Source organism: Rhinopithecus roxellana, chromosome 3 (assembly GCF_007565055.1).
Source record: "Rhinopithecus roxellana isolate Shanxi Qingling chromosome 3, ASM756505v1, whole genome shotgun sequence".
Classification (NCBI taxonomy): domain Eukaryota; kingdom Metazoa; phylum Chordata; class Mammalia; order Primates; family Cercopithecidae; genus Rhinopithecus; species Rhinopithecus roxellana.
In genome coordinates this window covers 41,293,950-41,316,385 of record NC_044551.1, presented here as the reverse complement: position 1 = coordinate 41,316,385, position 22,436 = coordinate 41,293,950, and the positions used below count along the sequence as shown (strand labels likewise).

Here is a 22,436-nt window from a genome sequence, read left to right as displayed (position 1 = left end):
AGCTGGCTCAGAAGCTCGTGCCCTCACCAACCATGTTATACAGGCCAGCTCTGCCGCTATCGAATTCTGCGACAGAGGATAAACTCCATCCTCTCTCTGCACCTGAGTTTCCTCATCTGCAACATGGAAAAAACACTATCTCCCTTCCAAGGCTGTGGTGAGAATCCACGGGGAAGTGGAGTCACACACTTTGTAAACTGTAAAGGGCTATTGCTCTGTGGAGGGTTATACTTGCCTCGGCTGAGCATCAGGCCAGAAAGGGGGCTCACCCTGGAGTCTGTAGACATAGTAGGCATCGGAATCCACCTCCCTGTCCCCAATGGTGGTTTTGCAGATGTAGCTTCTGTCCTCAAAGATACCAGAAAAGCCACGCTGGTGATCGTAGGGGACAGGCAGTGCAATGTCCCCTTTCTTCTCGTGCAGTGTCACCACCAGCTGTGGGTCTGTTACTCGGCATGGAATGGTGATCTCAGTTACTTCCGTGAGAAAGATGAATAGTTCCTCGGCGTCATTAGGGAGGAAGCCCACGGTGGGATCTGCCAGGAGTGGAGCCATGAATGAGTCAGGGAAACCGGGTTTCTGGCCATCCCCTGAATTGCTGTGTGGCAAGTCATTTGCTGTCTCTGGCCCTCTGTCGCCCCATTACAGAATAGGGACGCTCCCAGAGGAGCATAAATCAAATGTTAGAGATGGTCCCTTCCAGCTCTAATGTTTGATATTGACAGCACCAGGGTAAGAAAGAAGGCAAGTCACAAGTTGAAATGCAGCTGATATCTGGAGCTTGGAGAATGGGGAAGACGGGATGTAGGGTCAAGAGGGAGCAGATTGGAAGCAGCTGAGAATATAGAGTTCTTGGGAGGCAGGAATGGGGTGACTGGCAGGGATCAGGCAGATCATCCAGACCAAGGAGTGGGGGCGAATACACTGCCGGACTGAGCCAGGCTGGTTCCATGATTGTCTGCTTTTCTAGGATGGCTGCATTTCACAACAAACTAAAGCACTCTCTGGACTTCCCCCGATGCCTCCAGTTGAAAAAGGGGTAAGGAGTGGGCACACAGGCTGGGGACCCTTACCTGGTACAAAGATGTAGAGCCGTTTCCGCTCATCGGGCTCCAGTCCACGGGAGTCATTGTAGGTGCAAAAGTATTCTCCCGTGTCTAGCCCAGTGAGGTTGGTCAGTGTCAGCACACTGGAGAAGGTGCTGTCCTGGGCCTTGGCCATTTCCTGTGGGGGCTTCTGGGACATCCGTTCCCACACCACGGGAGCTGAACCCAAGCAGGTCAGAACAAAGGTGCTGGAGACATTGAGGATAAGCTCTGGTCCCGGGGGTGTGATGACCAGGCCCTGAGAGACCTGCGGTTCCAGCAATAACAGCAGGGGCAGCAAGAGCAGCTGGCCTTTGGGAGAGGAGGTATCAGACATCAGGGCACAGGGGCCTCAGCACCTCTCGCAGGGCTGAGCCTGTGAGGAGGCCACATATGCACAGCCCTCAAGTCCTTGAGGAGCACAGCTCCTTTATCCGACAGACTGGGGCTCTCCAGTCATGGCTCTGAGGATCACTCGCCCAGCTCCAGGGCTCTAGGGATTCCTCCAGACTGCCTATGTCAGTCCCTTTAGACCCCAGCCTCTGAATCCTTCAGCAGTGCCGTGTGTAGGCAGTAGGCACCAGAAGGGGCCAGGAAATCCTCGGGAAGCAATTCCCTGGCCTCCAGTTCCTGCATTGCTTCCCAGGTCACTTTCTGAGCCTCTTCCCTATAGCTCCCCGCCCCCTCCCCTGACTGCCCAGGTTCTGCCCAAGGCCCAGAGGTGGCTCTGGGTGGGAGAGGGATGGGAGGAGGGGCTCAGATAGCTCAGAGTGGGGGCAGGAAAGATGCTGAGGCCCCTCCGGGCTGGAGGGGCCTGGGGTTGGGGTATGCGTGTGTCAAGTGATTGGTTTTCCTCCATGACATCCCCTGAACAAGGATTTTGCAGGCCACACCCTCCATGCCCCCTGGTGATAAAGATCAGGAGGGGAGGTGGGCAGTCAGGCAGCCAGTCCATCTGACAGCCAGCTGCCGGGCAGGCTACTGGCTGGTCATTAATTTCTGGGTCAGCCGCTCAGCCCCCGCAGAGCCAAAGACATGTTAACGGACAGGACTGAGGGGTGGGGTGTGCTGAGAAGCCCAGCAGGGACTTGGAAGCTCCCAGCCAATGAGGGGTCCAAGCCGGGTGCCGCGGATCTACCAGACCGAGGACAGGAGGCCAGGGGTGTGTGCCAGAAGGTGGGATGGGGTCTGGAGGACCAATCAAAGGATGTGAATTGATGGTTCTGGACAAGCAGGGGCCCACTGACGCTTTCTGAACTGAAGGACTGGCAGCTGGAGGCCTCCACAGAGCCCACTGGAAATCCCGGAAACTAAAGCCGAAGAGCAGGGCAGTGTGCCTGGTGCTTCATGCCCTGCCACCAGCAAACATCACTCCTGCCAGCTCCAGGGTTCCACTCCGCAGCCCTCCCAGCTCCCCTACCTTATCTCCCATCTACCTACCTTTGAGGGCCAGAGCTGGCATCGCACCCGGAAGCTGCATGGTGTCCTGCAGAGTTAAAGAGGAGTTTAACACCTGGCCCAGGGCAGACGGAGGCAGCGCCAGCAACTATCTCACCACCTGGCTCCTGCAGAATGAGCCCCAGCTTGGGCCACCCAGGCTTCATGTCCGAGGGGCTGAAGTCAAAAGCCACCACGTTCCAAGCCTGAAAGGGCACTCAAGACCACAGGCCCTCTCCTCTCCACCCCAGACTCAGCCTTGGGGGGCCTGGCCCTTGCTTTGGCTCTGGTTGTGACTCTCATGTGGCCCCGGCTGCATCCCCAGCCTCTCTGCGGGCCTTAGTTTCCCCGTCTGTACAGTGAGGGAGGGGAAGTTGGGCTGGATGGTGTCCAGAGGCCTGCCAGCTCTGACAGCCTGTCCTCTGGGTGACAGTTCCAATACCAGGCTCTTATCTGCCAGGAAAAATATTTGGGAAAGTGTGATGAAAGGCCTGGGAGGAGGAGGGGGGAGGCCAGAACCCAGAGAACTCCCGCAGCTCCACAAGCACAACAGGAAACGGAGGAGGCTGTGGGCTGTGGGAAGGGAAGCGGGGGAGCCGGGGCTGTGGAATGTGGGAGGTGGGCCTGGACCCCTTTACTCAGCCCAGAGCATACAGGGAGGCCCAGGTGAGAGTGGCTAGGGGCTGGGCCCAGGAGAGGTCCCCTTGAGCAGCCAGGCCTCACAGGTCCTTGGAGACCAGTGAAGCCAGGCTCCCCACCTCCACCCTCAGGGTGTAGATGGAGAAACTGAGGCTCTGAGAAGATGAGAATTTTGCCCAAGATTCCACAGCAGAGCCTGTCTGAGAGGGAGACAGAGAGAGAAAGACCTGGAATGATAGAAGCAGAAAGAGACAAAGACACAGAGACAGAGAAGAGGTGCCCAGAGAGACAGCACCAGAGGCACTAAGAGACAGAAGCACTAAGAGAGACACTAAGACAGAGGCACTAAGAGACAAAGACAGAGACAGACTGAATGGGGGCAGCCCTTGCTCTCCTCTATCTTGGAAGACACACCTCGGGTCCCAAGAGACCACCAGGAGCCAGGTATGCCAAAGTCTGCCTGTAGCATTGGCAGGAAGGAGGCCAGAGGACCAGGGGTCGCAGAGCATGAGCTTTGGGAGGTGATGACGTGACAAGGCAACAAGGAGCCTCCTCTGGCCTTGGGGCTGCCCAGCCTATCCTGCCTCTGAAGGCCATGCCCAGCTTGCCCCCGCCTCCCCATCTCATCCCTTTTAGTTTTCAGTTTAGGGCTGCGGACCAGGTTCAGGCCCCAGCACGCCACCTCTTGTACCATCACTCTCCCTGTGGCCTAAGTCCCCAGCTCTGGAAGTGGATGATGGTGAGTGCCGCACCTACCAGGGCGGCATTCACATGTCAGGGGTGGGACAGAGGCAAGGCTCCCCCAGCCTATGGACCCCCAACCTTAGCTCTGCCCAACACCCCATGAAACAGTCTGAGCAAATCAGCTCTTCTCCTCCCCGTTCCCTTTCGGACTGCCTGCCTGAAGGTCTCCTCGTTTCTTCCTCTCCCTCTCTGATCTGCTCCTGACTTGAAGCCCAGCCTTTCTGACCCCCCTGCAGCCTCTGCTCCCCACCATCCCTCTGCCCCAGCCCCTCCAGCTGGATGCCAGGCCTCCTTGGTCAGGAGGGAGCAGCGCCAAGGCGGAGCCAGCAGCCCTCACAGAGGCCCATCTGCCCCTCTATCGGTGCCCCTCTGGCTGCCCCCTTCCTGCTAGAGATCTCAGCCAAAGAAAATCATTAGCAGCCGAGGCTGGGGGAGGGGGTCACTTCAGCCTCCCTGCCCCTCCTCTCCCAGTCTCCCTGGCTGGCCACACTGTTTATTATTCTAAAGGAGGAATTTGGCCGGCTGGCCAGGAGAAGGGAGGTCACTGCAGCGGGGCTGGCCTGGCTCTGGAAGTCTGGGCTGGCCATGTGGCCTGGGCCTTCGTGGCATGCAGCCCCCGACCCTGCTCCCATGTGGTACTCCATCCTCTCCCCTTCAGAATCCCTCCTGCTGGGCCTGGGGTTGGGGGTAGCTTAGAGACTCTGAGCTAGGGGGGATGCTTTTTGAATGGGCAGCAGAGGCCCAGAGAAGGACAGAAGCATGCCCCAGTCGCACAGCAAAAAGGCAGATTCAAGTGTGGGGAGGGGACAGGCAGGCAGTGTGGATGCTGTAGGGAGGGTGTAGGCATGCCAGGGATCTCAGACTGGCTTCACTATGAATAGAGCAATCAGCTCCCCTCCTAAGCGCCCTGGGACCCACTATGAGACTGAGCGAGTCTCCAGCCTCTCTGGACTCTGCTTCCCCATCCATACAGAGAGGTTGGGAGGTGTCATTTCAAAGAACTGTCCCTATGGTGAAGCTCTGCCTTTTTGACTGGCCAAAGAGAAGATTCTAGTCACCATGAATTCTACTGGGGTGTTTTGAGGAGGTGGGGGCTAGTAAGCAGGAGGGGGTTACGTTCCTGAGGCTAGAGTCACATGAGAATCCACCAGCCCTCTCGCTCCACAGATGGAATTTCCACGACTATTCAGCCACAGACTTGCTGTGCGGGCTTTGACAAGTTGTTTCCCTCTCTGGGCCTCAGTTTCCCCATCTATACAATTAAGAGTTAGACAACAGGCTGGGCACGGTGGCTCACCCCTGTAATCCCAGCACTTTGGGAGGCTGAGGCGGGCGGATCACGAGGTCGAGAGATTGAGACCATCCTAGCCAACTTGGTGAAACCCCGTCTCTACTAAAAACACAAAAATTAGCTGGGCATGTTGGCGCGTGCCTGTAGTCCCAGCTACTCGGGAGGCCGAGGCAGGAGAATCACTTGAACCTGGGAGGTGGAGGTTGTAGTGAGCTGAGATCATGCCACTGCACTCCAACCTGGTGACAGAGTGAGACTCTGTCTCAAAAAACTAAATAAATAAAAATAAAAAGAGTTAGACAGCAGTGTTTCAGGGGACTTTCCGCTGGTGATGTGGAACCCCAGGAGGTGGAAGGGAAAGAGTGGTAGGGACAAGAGGCTGGAGGGCCAGGGAGGGCAGAGTAGGGCTTAGGGCACCCAGACATGACCTCCCAGGCCATCTTGGATGACTCCCTGACACCCCCTATTGTCCACCCAATGCATTAGGCTTCTTTGTGCTTCCCAGAGGCTGCTCTGGTTCCAGCCAATCCCAGGGAGGCCCAGGCAGCTGACTTGGTGGTAGTGGGTTTGCCTGTGACAACTTCCCCTCTTTAGGAGGACTGCACTCCAGGGAAGGGCCACCTAGGACAACCTGGATGTCACAGTCAGAGAGCAGGCACTCCCCGCATCTGCTGTACTCTCCTGCCCAGGGAGGCCTCTAGAGCAGAGAGAGGGAGGGGACCCCTAAGTGTCCCCCTTTTGCCCATGAAGAGAGTGCTATGTGCCAGGAACCCCTCCTGATTCCTCCTATTCTGGCCAGGTTGTAGGCTCAGAGGCCCAAAGTGGAGGTCATGCCAGCTCCTCACGTGACTCAGAAGGACCCCCCCCCCCTTAGGGGAGCAGAGTGAGGACCCTAAGCCCAGGGGAGCAGAGTGAGGACCCCAAGTCCAGGGGCACAGAGTGGAACCCCAAGTACAGGGGAGAGGAGTGGGTGCCCCAAGTTCAGGAGAGCAAGCTTCCTTGGGGAGTCATTCTCAGAGCCCCAGACTTCCCTCCTCCCAGCACATACAATTCTCCACTCCTTTCCCACCGCCTTAATCTAAATAAATCCAGCCCATCTTGGCCACATCCGCCAGCAACAGCTTCCCCCCCTCAGGGTCCTGAGGCTCCCACGACACAGGCAGGCCAGGGAGGGGGCCCTGCATTGCTGCGGGGTTGATGGGGGGAGCCTGCACATGGTGAGCACATACACACAGTACAGATGCACAGATGCCTGCCTACGCACTTCCTCGCACTCTCCTCTGAAACACACATGTATGCAACAGGCCATGTGTGTGCCAAGCCCTCATGCAGGCACTAAACATGTGTATACCCACACAAAACACATGTGTGCAGCTCCCACTGTGCCCAGCACCCGTGGAGATGCACCCGTGTGCAACAGTTCACATGTGTATGCAGCACATACAATATGCATAGAACATGTGCACACAGAACCCCAAATTCACCTGAACACACAGCCATAGGCATGAACAGACAAGCCAGAAAGCCTGTGTTACTGCACCAGGAGCCATTCTGAGCATTTGGCATGTATTGGTTCACTTGATCCTCAGTCAACTCTATGAGGTAGATACGGTGATCATTTCCATTTTACAGGTGGGGAAACTGAGGCAGGGAGCATTTAATAACTGGGCTAGGAATGCAGAGTCAGAAGGGGTAGAGCAGAGATTAAAGTGAAGTGGTGTGACTCCGTGCTCTCTGCCACCAGCTCCACCGCTTCTGTGACCAACATGCCTGTTTAGTTGGGTCTGGGGAGAAGGCAGTGGGGACTGATAGAAACAGATGGATTTGAGAGTTACTTAGCTGAGAATCGACAGGACTGGGTGATTTAATATTGAGGGGCTGGAGAGGAAGGTATGCACCTCTGTATCCGGCTTGGAATACTGGGAGGCAGGAGTGTGTGTGTGTGTGTGTGTGTGAGCACGCGCGCGCGCACGCGCACGTGCTGAGGGGAGGATGCCGTTTTCTGAGATGAGAATAAGGTCAAAGAGCAGGAGTGAGAGCTGCGACTGAGCAGGTTTAGGATGGGGAGGGTCTGTGGGCACTGAGGGGACAGTGGGATGCTCAGCCTGGAGGCCGGGAACAGGCGGGGTAGAAATAGCAGTGAGATGAGAGAGAAAGGGCCGTGCTGCAGGGAGACGGGGGTGCTGGGGGCAGGCAGTCTCAGGCCTGGGATGCTCTGAATAAACCAAATGCCTGAGGGAGGAGGAGGCCTGGCCATGGGGTTATGGGGTCAGAGTCTTGGAATGTCAGCACGCCAGAGCCCTCAGGGATCATCTATCTGATCTAACTGCCTTCCTGTGCTCCATTGTGCTTGTGGGGAAACTGAGGCTTAGGGAAGGAAAGCAAGAGGGCCCATTGTTTTGGCCTAGACAAGATGGGCTCGGGTGGTCCGTGGGGCTGAAGCTTACCTGCCTGCACAGCTCCCCGCCTCCAGCCCCTGCTAAGATGTGAGGCTGGTGGCTCAAGGCCCCAAGGTTCAGGCTACAGCTGCCCCTGCCCTTTCCACACCACACCTCTGTCCTGCCACACATTGACCTTTGTTTCAAAGTCACTTTCTCTGCACGGGCCCAGTCAGGCAGGGACTGGTGACTGAGATTCAGTGGAGGTAATTTGCTAAGTTGTTGGGAGAAGTGAGCCGAAGACCCCAGGCTCCTGACCCAGTCCAGTCTTCTGTTCTCTGTACCGGGGCACTTTACAGGCCTGGGACAGACTTTGGAGGGGGGCTGGGGTGGGAAGTAAGAACACCTGGCTCTAGTCCCAATTGTGACACCCACTTATAGGATAGTGGTCCCCCCATCTGCAGGGAATACATTCCTAGGTCCCAGTAGATGCCTGAAACTTTGGATAAAATCAAACCCTATACATACTATGTTCCTCCCCCTACAAATACATACCTATTATAAAGTTTTATTTATAAATAAGGCACAATAAGAGATGAACAACAATAACTAATAATAAAATAGAACAATGATAACAATATACTCTAATAAAAATCATGTGACTGTGGTCTCTCTCTTAAAATATCTTACTGTACTCTATCACTCTTCTTCTTGTGAAGATGTGGAATGACATGGTGCCTACATGATGAGATGAAGTGAGGTGATGGCGTAGACATTGTGAAGGAGCGTTAGGCTACTACTGACCTCCAGGCATTATCAGAAGGATCAGGTCATCTGCTCCAAGTGATCCTGGACCACTGAGCCATGATGGTGTTGATGGCTGGATGTCAGGAGTGGACTCTGTTGATGACTAACAGGAGGGTAGTGTATATGGACAAAGGGATGATTCACTCCTGGGCAGGACAGACAGGACAGTGCAGGATTTCATCACACTACTCGGAACAGCACAAAATTTAAAGCTTATAAGTTGTTTATTTCTGGAATTTTCCATTTAATGTTTTTGGACCACAGTTGATCTGGGGTAACAGAAACTTTAGAAAGTGAAACTGCAGCTAAGTGCGACTGCTATACAGTCCTGACCCTCTCTGAGCCTCAGTTTCCTTATCTGTGCAAAAGGGTGGGCAAGATTGTCTTGGGAGCACTTTCAGGGCTGATGTGCTGTGGCCCTCAGGGCTCCACTCTGGGAAGGCAGCTGTGCTGAGTTGGAATGCTGGGCTCGGGGTGGGGGTGCTGGGGAGGGACCCATGTCATGACTCAGCTCAGAGAAGGCTGCCAGTTCCAGGCCTGGCAGTCTGTGGGGGCAAGAGGCAACTGGAGCCAGGGATGGAGTCCTCCCGCCAGCAGCTAGAGAGTAAGAAAGGGATAGCAGCATAGCCTGGGCCTGACGGTGAGTCTGGCCCATGTGGCTGTCCCCAAGCAGGCTGAGATGTGGGTGTGATCAGGTCATGTCATCAGGGAGCCCCATCCTGGGAGCCAGAGAAGACAGCAGGATCAGAGGGTGAGGAGACAGTTACAGGTGGAGGGGAGAAACTGGGGAAGTGGCCGAGGCTCCCACCGCCCCTATTCAATCCTATGCTCGCTCCACTTCCAGTTGTTGGAGAAGGCTCAGTGCTCCACCCCTGCACCATGAACCTCCCCACCAGCCTCAGAATCACTCTGAGGGCTACAGAGAGAGAACAGCCTGGCGCAGGCCACATGGTCTTGGAGCCACTCTCTGTGCCATGCTGCTTCCAGGCCCAGGGGCCTCTTTATGTTTCCAGGTACCTACAAAGTCCCCTGAACAAAGCAGCAGAAATCGACTAAGATGGGGCCTGGCGTGGGCTCCCGCTGTTCTGGAAGTCCAAACGGGATGGAAGAACAGTGCTGGTTCCCTGGAAGCCTGCTGAGCCCCCTGCACCCACCCCTCCAGCACAGGCTCGCCTGCCTCTGGCTGTCCCACTGCTAAGCTCCTCACCTCCAATCTGTCCCCTCCACCTGTTCTCACACACCAGCCAGAGGGACCTTTCTGAAACACCTATGTGACCTTCCCAGCCCTCTTCTGCTCTCCATCCCCCTCAGGCAAAGACTGGCTTCTCAGCCCAGCCTTTGAGAACCTTCCGGCCCTGGCCCTGACAGCTCCCTCACAACTGAGGGAGGAAGGCGGCTGCCCCCACAGCTCCCCAGGGCCCAAGCCAGGCCCTCACACTCGTCACTCACTCGTGCTCCTCTCCCCATGAGGCCTCCCCAGGGAACACAATGGAAAGAAATGACCTATTTTCTGGAAGTCCAAAATAAGATGAAACATCTGTCTGGAATGGAGCCAGGCTGATAAAGAACGGGCTGATCCCCCAGCCCGAGCCCCGCTCTCCTGCAGCAAACACCCCCTCACCCGTCAGAATGGGTGTGCTTGGGGGTAGGGGCAGCGATGCTGGCTGGCTACTTGGAACGGTGCGTGGGAAAGCACTCAGTGTGTGCCTCACGGCTGCTGGGGCCCAAGGGAGGGGCCCAAGGGAGGGGCCCTTCGTCCCTAGGAAGGCTGGGAAGCAGCCTGAGAAGGAGGTCAGTGAGGGAGGGAGGCCTGCTGCACACCCCTGCCCACCGGCTGTAGAGCAAGCACTTCCTGCCTCCTGTGGCGCCTTGAGGGCTACCCCCAGGGCCCTGTGGATTCCTGGCCCAGAGTCCCCCCACCCACCCCGGCCCCATCTGGGCCTCTAGCAGCCTTAAAAATAACAACAACAATAATAGCTACCTCTGATTTCGTACAGTTGACCCATGAACTACACAGGTTTGAACTGTGCAGGTCCACTTTCACACATGTGAAACATTCACACCCTTCCCACCCTTCCACCTCCTCCACCTCTTCTGCCTCTGCCACCCCGGCGAGCAAGGCCAACCCTTCTGCTTCCTCCTCCTCCTCAGCCTACTTAACGTGCAGACGAGGGTGGACACTTTTTCAGTGATCTACTTCCACTGAATGAATACTGAATGTATTTTCTCTTCCGATTTTCTTTTCTCTAACTTACTTTATTATAAGAACACAGCATATAATATACATAACAGACAAAATATGTGTTAATTGACTTTATGTTATCAGTAAGGCCCACAGTAGGCTGGCTATTAGCAGTAAAGTTTCTGGGGAGTCAAAAGCTATACATGAATTTTCCACTTTGTGGTTGGCAGTTGTCCCTAGCCCCCTCGTTGTTCAAGGGCTCACTGTACTTATTACCCAGTATCTGTGCTAAGCTCCTTATGTGAGTGATCTCACCGAGTCCTCAGAACAATCCCATGACATCGGTACTGCTTCCTTATTTTACAGATGTGGAAACTGAGGCACAGAGTGGTTACATTGTTTGCCCAACAGCTTGCCAGTGGTGGCTCCAGTGTTTAATCCTGGTCAGACAGGCTCTAGAGCACACAGCTCCAATGCCCATGTGACAGCCCATCTGTGGCAGGAGGCAAAGATGAGGAGCCCCACAAAAAGGACAGCCTGGTACCTGGCACAGAACAAGCTCAAATTAAAAAAAAAAAAAGTTAATTAGCTGGGCATGGTGGCATGCGCCTGTAATCCCAGCTACTCGGGAGGCTGAGGCAGGAGAATTGTTTGAACCTGAGATTGCGCCACTGCACTCCAGCCTGGGCAACAAGAGTGAAACTCCATCTCAAGAAATAAAATAAAGAATAAAATCGTCAGCCTCATCCTTTTGCCTTCTTTGTCCCGACTTCTCCTTTCATTCTTTCATGCTCTCTTTTGAGCTGGCTAAAGCTGAAGCTGACAGTTTGAGTGGGAAACAGTCACACCATTTTTCAAAGAGCCCTACAATCTTAGTACATTCCCCCTATTCACATCTCCCCCACCTTCTCTGCAATTGCACACCTCCCATGACAGGGATCTCACCACATCACCTGTGGCCCATTTCATTCTTAGCCAGCTTGGAATCTTCCGAGGCCAGACTATTGAGAATTGTTAATTACACTGAGTACAGTTTATCTCACTGTATTCTCTGCTTATTGGTCCTGCTTCTATCCACCAACCACCCACTCTCCAAACACAGGACATCTTCCTAGTTATTGTTCTGATCCCCGCCCCCAATCTGGAAACAAAGAAAAGACCCTACTAATTTAGAGCCAGGCACTCTGCTAAATGAGATGATCTAGAGATTTTGCTTCATCCTCACAACCACCCTGTGAGGGGGGTACACTCATTATTCCCATTTTATAGAGGAGGATACTGAGTCTCAGAGACTTTTTGTAACTTTCCCAAGATCACACAATAAGTAAGATGCGAAGGAACTGGAATGCAAACTTAGGCCAGCCTGACTCCAAAGCCTATATTCTTCCTTTTTAGAGACAGGATCTTGCTCTGTTGCCCAGGCTGGAGTACAGTAGCATGGTGGCGTGATCACAGATCATAGCTCACAGCTCACTACAGCCTCAAACTCCTGGGCTCAAGCGATCCTCCTGCCTCAGCCTCCTGAGTAGCTGGGACTATAGGTGCGTGTCACCACAACTGCTAAAACCTGAATTATTGCCCGTCATGCCAGACTGCCTGTCTCCTGATCAGAAACAGTTCTGTCCATCTGTCCACAGAGAAACGTTCTCCTCTAATGGGGTCCATACGGAATCCAGGATCTCAGGGATGAGAAGGTCCTCAGGGATCTGGGTCCCGCCTCTGCTCTGACTGAGGAGTAGTGTATGCAGGGGGGCCTGCCTTGGGTCACCAATAATTTTAAAGTCAAGCTAGAGATAGAACTCAGGACTAGGGATAGAACTCCACAACTTCACTGCAGAGGTTGAGGGTCAGCACACAAGGCTAGGAGAAGGGTCTTTGCTTAGGAAAGCCAGGGTCTGGCAGGGGCAGTGCTCCTGCGGGACAGAGCATCTGGGCAATCAGCCCAGGTGTGTGGCCGGCTCTGCCCCAGGCCTGCTGTGCTCAGGGTCCAGGCCTGCCCCTGTGGGGGCCCCAGCATCCCCTTCCACTGTTTGCAGAGGGCCAGGGCCTCTGTAGCTGCAGAGTTCCAGGCCTCCACCATCCTGCGGCTGCCCTCCCCGCCCCCACCCCCCAGAGCCTCATCTCCGGCCGGTGCCATGGCAACAGAGAGTGCCAGGCCCTGGCAGCCAAAGGAGCCCCTGAGAGGGGTCCCAGGCTGAGACTGAGGAGGGGGGTGCGGCAGGCGCAGACAAGCAAACCTTCTGTTCTCCGGGCTGCTGCCAGCCCGGAGCAGCCATGGGCTGGGGTGGGGGCCGCAAACAGAATGGGTTCTCTGAGCCAAGTGGGCAGGGGACAGGCAGGCCTTGGGCCATTCACACTGACCCACCAGCGCACAGCCTTCCCCCACAGGCCCAGATCCTGCAAATAGGGGAGGGGTAGCTAGCTAATGAGCCAACTCTTCACTTATCCGTGCCAATTACCGAACATTGAGATTCCCCTCAGAACCCTCCTGGGCAGCAGAGCAGGAGGGCAGAGAACCCCCATGTTTCACTGACCCTCTCACTGTCTCAGCATCCATCCTCCCACCCCTGTCTTCGGTCATTCACTTAACCTCCCCTCTGTGCCTCAGTTTTCTCATGTGTGGATTGCAGCTCATAACTGGGTTGTCAGGGCTATTGAAGGAGTTAACACAAGCAAAATGCTTAGAACAGTGTCTGGCACACAGCCCTCTGCAAAGTTGGTGGCCACATTATCATTATTCATTCACTCGAGGGAGAAGTCACTCACTCACTCGGCTTTGCGCGCACAGCCAAGACTCCACGAGACTAGGCTTCTCAGCAAAGGTATGCATGTAATAAATGAGATGGTGCAGGAAGGCCTCTCCCAAAAAAGCCTCCTCAGGAAGAGGTAGCTGCTATGATTATTGGTACTATCAGTAGCAACAGTCCTCTTCAGTGTACTGAGGCTCAGTGAGGAGTGTCTCATCCTAGCACACTCAGGGATTTGGTGCCCAACTTAGGGCGAGACCCATCTAATAACCTTCACTCCACTGTCTGTCAATTACTTCTTTCCTGAACCTTTGTCTTAGTCCTTTAATATGACTTCCCACAAATCAGGATACTTACCTAACAACAGTCTGGACTCTCTCCAAGTTCCTAATATGGGATTAGGCCTACAGTAGGTGCTCAACAAATGCTTACACAGTATGAGAGATTAAATGGCTCTGCAGGGTCAGCTCTTCAGTCCTGGGCCCTCGGCTGCCTCCTAATAACACAGAATTCACTAGGCTAGGGAACTGGCATGGGCAGGCAGTGGTGACTCTTTCCTTCCAGGGAGGTGATGGGGATGAGCTGGTGAGGGCAGAACAGACATATGACACTCTGAAGTCAACAGGCTGAGCCTGATGCCATCCAGGGCAGGGAAATGGCATGGGAGCCCTGCCAGGCTGGGACCAGTGGTTCCAGCTGGAAGCCACTTACTCCTGGGTCCAAGTCCCAGTTCTACCACCTCGTAACTGGGTGACCTCTCTGAGTTTAACTTGTCTGAGTCTCAGTTTCCTGGGAAATGGCATGGGAGACCTCCTTTTCCATTGCTAGCGGGGGAGCCAGAGATGATGACGCACAGCGCTTGGCACATCATAGGTGCCCAGTAAATGGTAGCTAATATGAGTATATGATTACTCCAGTGGGGAGACGGGGTATGGCTTCCTGAGGGAGGTGGCCTTGAGCTAGGCCTCCAGGGTTTCTTGAGTTTTTTGGCAGATGATGCCAGGGAAAGGTACTGCCAGGGCTCTGTGAGAGATGGCAAGGCATCTGGGAGAAATGGCAGGGAGAGATCTGTGGGGCTAGAAACTGGGGCTCTTCAGCAAACAGGTAAGTGATGGCCAGGGAAGGAGGCAGCAGGAGGCCAGGGAAGGAGGCAGGGAGACTTCAGGAAAGGTCTGTGGCGCTGTGTGAGGATTTGCTCTGGACACACCAACTTTTCAAGGCGTTGATAGTGATGGCAGGTAGTAGCTGCTGGCTGGGCAGGGCAATGCTGTAACTCCAGGCACTGTGGGGAGGGGGCCTCCACGCAGGAGGATGACACCAGCAGGCTGTCATTTAGTGGGAGGCTGTGGATTAGAATGGGGACAGTGGAGGCAGCAAGGCTGCTTTTGGGGATGAAGTCGTCCCAAACCCAGCCTGAACTCCCTGGCAGGACCAGCTACATAATTTGTGGGGCAAGCACAAAATGGAAATGCAGGGCTCTTTGTTAAAAATTATTAACAATTTCAAGATGATGACTGCAGAGCATTAAACCAAACACAGGCCCTTCTAAGCATGGGGCCCTCAGGAGGATGAGTGCTCATGAAGTCATTTCTGTGCCCTGGACTAAAGGGGAGGCCATCTGTCTGTCTCTATCCATTTATCCATCCATCCATCCATCCACCCACCCACCAATCCATTTATGCATCTCTACATGCATTTATTTGTCTAGTGACCATTTCACTATCCATTCAGCAGATAGACCCCGGGTTGGAAACTGATAAGGACACAAGTACAGGTGAGATGGGAGCCACCCACAGTCCACCAGGTCACACCTGCACCTTCAATGCTCTGGGTCAGGAGGGGCCAGGGCTTCTGTGACATGTTTAGAAAGCTGAGTCTTGCCCCCCTAGGGCTAACTGGAAACCCCACCCCACCCTATACCCAGTGAGGCTCAGCCTCAGAAGTGGAGAAGCTGGTGGTGTCACTGCCCTTGGGTTTCCACTTCTCAGAAGGGAAGGTAACAGAGCAGCAGCAAAGAGGATGTGGTAAAACAGCCACAAGAAGCATGGCAGGAACTCTCAGGGGCTAAGGGCAGAGCTGGATGGACCTCTGGGGGTCACTAAGCTTCTCCCTTGGCTTCTCCCCACTTTATTATAAGAGGAAACTATGATTAGAATGAAGAAGTGGTGTGGCCAAAGGCTCGGGGGTCCAGCAAACCACCCAGGAAGATTCCCATCTCTTGTTGGGATGGCTTTGCTCCTTTTCAGCCCATACTCTGTCCAGAGAGACCTGGAGGCTGAGCCCTGAACCACAGAGGTGGAGTTGGGTCTCTCCAGGCCTTCAGAGAGATGGGAAAGACCCGGTACCTGTGGTGGAGCAAAGGCAAGCCCAGGTCCCAGGCTCAGCGTCATCACCAATGATCTGCACGGACCTTATGTGCAACCCCTCCCCTCTCTGGACCTTAGTTCCCATCCATACAATAAAGCAGTTGAACCAGGTGACCCCCAAAAGTCCTTTTCATCTCTGACATTCAGGAACTTTCAGATCCCCTGACCCTCCCAAGGGACAGCCCTCTCCATCACAGGGCGGAGAAGCTGGTACCTCTGGCAGATAAAAGGTTCTGGGCACCTGAGACATCAAACAGCCCTGATGTGAACTGAGGAGAGGAGAGAATTTTAATTCGGTTAAAGCAATACACCTTGATTTTCAGCCTCCTGCACCAGGCTGGGGGTGGGCTGCCCCAGGAAGCATCTGGTAGATGTGGGGGTCGGGCGCAGGGAGGGCTCTGGGGCCAGGGCTTGGAGGTTCAGGAAGTCTTTATCCTGAGGATGCCTGAGGGCTCAGGAGGGATGTGAGGTGGGCTTCTACACTGGAAGCAACAAGTATGCGAATTTCACACCCACTCCCACCAGAGGTAGGTCCCTGCATCCATTCCTCCCCTCACCTCTGGATCCCATCACTCATCTGGGCCCAAGTCTTGCTTCCTCTTGAAATTAGAGCATATGAGGTTCGAAAACTCAGCACTGGAAGAGACCTAAGGGTTACGGCATCCACACACAGCCCCTAGTGGGCCCACCTCTCCGACCCTCCCTGCTCAGTATCCCAGGAAAATGGGCATGTGGGCTCTGTGGGAGCCCTCTGAGCTCCTCACAAAACTGAGTACATTAAGGGGCCACACTAATCGTCAGAAAGTTCCTCCTTGTTATTGCAGGTTAAAGTTTTCCATTAGTGGTCATTGATCCTGACCTCTTTCTGTAATGTGTAGAGAAAGCGTAAGAAAAAAACCCTTTCATTGTGAAGTTAAATATGCATGATCCCTGAGTACACAGCAAGGTTTGTGCAGTTGCCAATCTGGCTGGCGTGGCTTGGAATCCTGAAATTGTTGTAGGGCTGGAAGAAAGCTTTACCATCATCTGGGTCAACCTCCTTGTTTGACTGATGGGAAAACTGAGGCCCCAGGAGGGAACGACTTGCTCACAGTCCCATAGGGTTCTAAGGTCTGATGACTACCTCTGGAATGCTGAGGCCCTCCACAGCTGAGGCACATTCTCAGGGTTTACACTGGATCCCCAGGGGCATCCCAGGCCCCATCCAGCCTCTCATCAAGGGGATCTGGAGTCAGAAACACCCAGGTGCAAATCCCAGCTCTGCCACTTCTGAGCTGTGGGACTTTAGGCAACTGACTCTGTGCACTTTCTCACCCGTAAAATGGGGAGAGTTTAGCCGGGCGCGGTGGATCACGCCTGTAATCCCAGCACTTTGGGAGGCTGAGGTGGGCGGATCACCTGAGGTCAGGTAGTTCGAGACCAGCCTGGCCAACATAGTGAAACCCTATCTCTACTAAAAATATAATAATTAGTCAGGCATGGTGGCAGGCACCTATAATCCCAACTGCTTGGGAGGCTGAGGCAGGAGAATCACTTCAGCCTGGGAGGCGGAGGTTGCGGTGAGCCAAGATCGCACCATTGCACTCCAGCCTGGGCAACAGAGTAAGATTCCATCTCAAAAAAAAAAAAAAAAAAGTGGGAAGAGTTTATAGACTTAATTTTGCTGGGAAGGTTAATTTTTTTTTTTTTTTTTTTTTTTTTTTTTTTTTTTTTTTGAGACAGAGTCTTGCCCTGTCGCTCAGGCTCACTGCAATCTCCGCCTTCTGGGTTCAAGCGATTCTAGTGCCTCAGCTTCCCAGCAGCTGGGATTACAGGTGTATGCACCACATCCAGCTAATTTTTGTATTTTTAGTAGAGATGGGGTTTCACCATATTGGTCAGGCTTGTCTCAAACTCCTGACTTCAGGTGATCCACCCACCTCGGTCTCCCAAAGTGCTAGGATTACAAGTGTGAGCCACCGTGCCCAGCCTTGATGGTTAAATTAATCCAGTATTTATTAAGAACATCTTGAATGCCCTGCATGTTCCAAGAGCTGAGGAATACAGCAGCAACTCTGAGGTAATGATGTAAAGCACAATTGAAGTAGACACAGAAAGTACTAAGAACAGGTTGGCTCCTGTTATATAATCCTGCTCACACTGCTTCCTAGCTGAGGTGCTACAAACCCTGACCCTGGGAAGGGGCCCAACACCCCTTCCCTTCCCTCCAACCACTGTGGGTCAGAAGACAGGGGGGCACTGAAAAAAGATTCCCATTCCAAGAACCCACTGCCCACTGGGTTCTGAATCATATGCAAGAAATGGGTGGGCATTTCAGAAGACCTTTTCATCCCTTTCTCCCTCCCCACTGCACTGAGCAGCAGCCTGTTCTGAGCAAATGCCCAGAGCACCCTCCTTTAGCCTAGGAGGCGGCTGGTCTCAGAGTCAGACTGTGGCCCGTGCCTGGAGGATGGACACGGATCTTTGGAACATACGTGATGTCCAGGTCCCTTCCACGGGCAGAGCCTTTTGTAGATTGTAGACTAATTTCATAACCCAGTGTTCCAATGCAGGAGGCTGGGAGAGCAGTGGCTCTCCCAGTCAGTGGCCAGAGGTCCAGCTGTGAAGTGCAGGAACTGTGGTAAGCACCTTGCCAATGCTGTTGTCTCACGGAGCCCACACACAGTCCTGCTGCTCACAGAGAAGGAGACTGAGGCCCAGAGAGGCAAGGTGCTGTCCCAGGGTCACACAGTCAGCCAGAAACTGGCTCGGGGTCAGTGCATAGTCATCTGATGCCCAAGCCTGGTGCTGTTTACCCACAGCACTCGCTGCCTTCCAGCTGTGGAAGGCGCCCAGAGATGGGATGTGGGGGGTCTGAGGTTAGCCACACGGTGGATTTGTATCAAGCCAGGGCAAGCACTGGGTCTCCTGACTCTGGATCCACCGTGCTTTCCGCTGCCTGTCCCACATCTGCGGGCAATTATAAGTCCCAGCTCTTCTTCCCACAGAGGAGGGGGGCTGCTGATAACTGCTGTCTGGGAGGAGGGTGCTGACCAGATGGTCTCCTTCCTCTCTCAGGACTAAGCCAGGGCCTGGGCAGACCTTGGAGCAGTCAGACCTGAGGCTGCACTTTCTGCTGGAGAAGGTGCTGAAGCCAGGAGCAGGCTCTGCAGGAGGACGGAGATTCTTCCCTCTGACTAGGAGCTTCCCGGAGAGCACGAGGTAAGCATTTAGAGTCAGGCACACTTCAGCCTAAACACCACCTCGACTTACCGTATGGCCCTGGGAAAGTCACTTAGCCTCTCCAGACCTCAGCTTCCTCATCTACAAAAAGGAGGTAGTAACACTGATTTCAAAAACTTGCCATGAGGACTCCAAGGTGTGTGAGGTACCAGGCTCTATGCCTGCATGAGGTAGGTGTTCAGGGACTGTATGTCCCTGAAGGCTATGGCTTCTGGGTCTCCCGCTTGGAGACAGGGGAGGACTGCGTGACTTCAGAACTTGTCACTAGAGGCCTCTGTGCAATCAGGAGGTCACAGAGGGAAGCAGACATACTCCTCCCTGCTTGCAATGGAGAAATGCCGCCTGGTCCTGGAAGGGCACCTGTGAGAAGGCTGGAGGCCTGGGTTCTAGTCTCACACTTGGGAGCAGAAGGTCTTCAGTGAGCTCCTCCTTCCTTTCACCAGGACACTTTCTCAGTCCCACTGCCTATCCAGGGCTGGGCACTGGGGGCAGAGCACAGGATGGGGAAACCTTAAACCTTTCCCCAGCAGAAAGTGCAGCCTCAGGTCTGCTGCTGGGGCCTGAACAATCTCTGATGAACAAACAGAACATAAACAAATCACCAACAGGGGAGGGCCAAGTAACATGGATTCAGCACAAAGTGCATGGCTAGCACTTGGAAGACAGGAAGAACCTGGGAAGGCTGCCTGGAAGAGGTGGAGTACGGAATATCCCTGAAAGAAAAGTGATGAGGAAGGGCATTCCAGGAAGGGGGAAGAGGGAGGGCAAATGCCCACAAGCAGGATGGTGTGCATTCCTTCTGGGAATTCTGGGATCTGACTGGCGGGAACAAAAGGCCCAAGTCTGGAGTAATGGGGCACAGGGAGATTCCAACCTCTCCAGGTTGTGCCACTTACTAGCTGTGTGGTTACAGTTATGTGGCTGCCTGAGCCTCAGATTCTCCATGTATAAAACGGAGGTAAAAACAGTCGCTGCCTCTGGGGTTGCTGGTGAGCATTACATGAGATCAGTCTCACAAAGCACTCAGCACAGTCGCGGCGTGCAGTAAGTGTCAAGCAGTGGCAGCCTCTGTTAGGAGCTGGGAGTTTCTCCAGGCACTGGGGAGCCATAGGCGGATCCTGGGCAGGGAAGTGGTGTGATCGGATTTATGCTTTAGAATGGCATGGAGAAGGAGTAGAGTCCAGAAGGAGGGAGGACAACGAGGAGGCCTGAGCAGCTGCCTGGGACCAAAGGAAATGGCCCACTGGCTGATCCCTTCTTCACAGAGGAGCCCCCCAGATCTGACAATCAGGTCCCAGCCCCCAGCCCCCAGGCCCAGCAGCATGACCGCTAGGGGGTTGCCATGGCCCCCCATCGCCCTTGAACTTTCCTAGCCCTCAAACTTTTCTAGCTGCTGGGGGTTTAGAAGGATATCTTAGGAATCTAGAAAATTTGCAAATCCATTTGAATCCCCAAAGGTTGCCTGGTGGCTGACTGGCCTAAAGCCAGACTGATTCTCAGAAACAAGGCTTGGGCGGAGGAATAGCGGCTATGGTCCTGAGGTCCCCAGTCCCCTGCTTTCTGTGTACCCTTCTTCCAATTCCCCTCTCCCACTCCTCCCAGCTCTCCCCACTCTCCATTGACTGTGCTGTGCTTTGGAGGCCCCACTCAGCACCCAGAAACCCCTGAGGGTTTTTGATGAAGGCAGGGGCAGCAGGGATGATGAGGTGGAGGCCACTCACCCCAGAGCAGGGGAAAGGAGAAAACTGGCTCCTCCAACCCTGACATCACCCAGTCTCCCAGCCTCCTCTCATCTGGTTTTGTTAAAAATGTCTTCCTTTTTTTTTTTTTTTTTTCGCCTACTCAAAGAGATGCAGGCTAGGGCAAAGGGACAGGGCATGCGGCTGGCGTTCCCACTTTTTCCAGTGCTTACCTTGCTGCTGATGGCTTCTGGTGTGGGCAGAGTTCCAGGCTCTGGACAGTCACCCCCTCCAGGAAGTCCTCCTTACTGCCCTCTCCCTGTTATCAAGTTTGGAGTTTCTGTTATCAGAAAGACTGCTAGTCCCACAGTGGGTAACAGCTGGGTAGAAGGCCAGGCAGGACCGTTGCAGGCTCCTGAAGGCTCAGGAGAACAGAGGGATGGAGGAAGGGGACTGCTGCAGGGAAGAGGAGCGGCCCAGCTTCGCCTCACTCCCCAAGCATCCTTCGGGAGGAGCAGAGCCGCCAGAGGGGCCGCCCTAGGTCTGGCTGTCTGCGTTGGGCAGGGCGAGCACAGGCTGCTGCTGGGCAGCTGGGCTGAGGGGCCGGCTCTCTCCTCCTCGTTGTTGATCTCCTCTCTGGCTCCAAGTTGCTCACAGAGCGATCCTGGGTCCCAGATAGGGCGGGCAGTCACTGCTGGCTGCTGGCAGCCTCAGGAGCTCACACCACTGTGGGCTTCCATGCCCCACCCCGCCTTCCCCCGCCACTTTGGGGGAAAGGCTGCAGGGCGGCTTCTGATTGGCCCAGCTGGGAGAAGGGGGGCGGTGGGGCAGGGAGGGTGGACGCGTGCGTCTGTTTTCAATTTCAGGTTTTTTTTCCCCTCTCTCTTTCTTTTCCCCCAAGTTTCTTGTTTTTCTTCTTTTCCCTCTGCTTACTCCCTCCCGTCGCCGGTTCTCTCAGGATGTGAGGGGATGCTTAAAAATTCCACAGCCCACGCCAGCCACCAGCCGCTGAGTCACTTTTGTCAAAGAGTGGCCTGGACCCCACTTGCCCGATGCCCATCTCGGGTGGCTGCCTCCCCTTGCCATGGCACCCAGGGAGAGTCATTTCTCAGTGCCTCAGTTTCCCCATCTGTAAAGGAGACTCTGATAATCTCTATGGTTGATTCAGTCAACCTTCATTCATTGAGCAAGCATACTGAGTGCTTACTGTGTTCTAACACTGTACTGAGTGCCGGGGACAGAGCAAGACATAGTCCTGACCTCAGAAGCACCCAGGCTAGTGAGCGAGATATTCACTGGGCAAGCAGGTGCCCGGTGGGCAGACAGGAGGCTGACAGTGCATTTAGAGGGACCCCTAATGGAGGCCTGAGAGAATCAGAGAGCACTGCTGAGAAGAGGTGACGTGGAGGAGACGGAAAGATCCTCCAAGATGATCAGCCATTTTTCCGAAGGACAAACCAAGGCCCAGGAGTGAATTGGCGCAGAGAGGGAACGTGATTTGGTCAAGGTCATCCAGCACAGATCGGATATCTCTGGATATTGACAGATACACTCCTTTTCGCGTCTCAAGGTCCCTGGGGTGCAAGGAGAGGATTATTTGCCCCATTTTATAGATGGGGACACTGAGGCCCAGAAGAGCAAAATAAGCTTCCCAAGCTTACACAGCAATGGCAGAGCTGGGGCAGAACTAGGTCTCATGAGTCACATGATGGAAGAGACATAAGTCATCTGACCCCAATCCAAGACCCCCATTCCAGTGTAGATGAACCCCTGCCCTGCTTTCTTCCTAGGTTCCCCCTGTGGCTCTTTCATTCAGTCACTCAACAAGATACTTTTGAGGATCTGTTTTGTTCCATTTC

General features: G+C 54.2%; 1 protein-coding gene across 1 annotated transcript in view; it reads right to left on the bottom strand.

The window, feature by feature from the left end:
- The window catches only part of PDGFRB (platelet derived growth factor receptor beta), a 42,426-nt gene extending 21,082 nt beyond the window's left edge, over window positions 1-21,344 (bottom strand). Inside the window, exons 1-4 of the mRNA XM_010373628.1 lie at window positions 20,811-21,344; window positions 2,526-2,571; window positions 1,074-1,397; window positions 270-536 (exon numbers count right to left, since the gene is read on the bottom strand). Coding sequence (XP_010371930.1) covers window positions 270-536; window positions 1,074-1,397; window positions 2,526-2,565 — 631 coding nt within the window. The 5' untranslated portion in view covers window positions 2,566-2,571; window positions 20,811-21,344. The remainder of the gene's footprint in view (window positions 1-269; window positions 537-1,073; window positions 1,398-2,525; window positions 2,572-20,810) is intronic.
- Window positions 21,345-22,436: the final 1,092 nt, after the last annotated feature.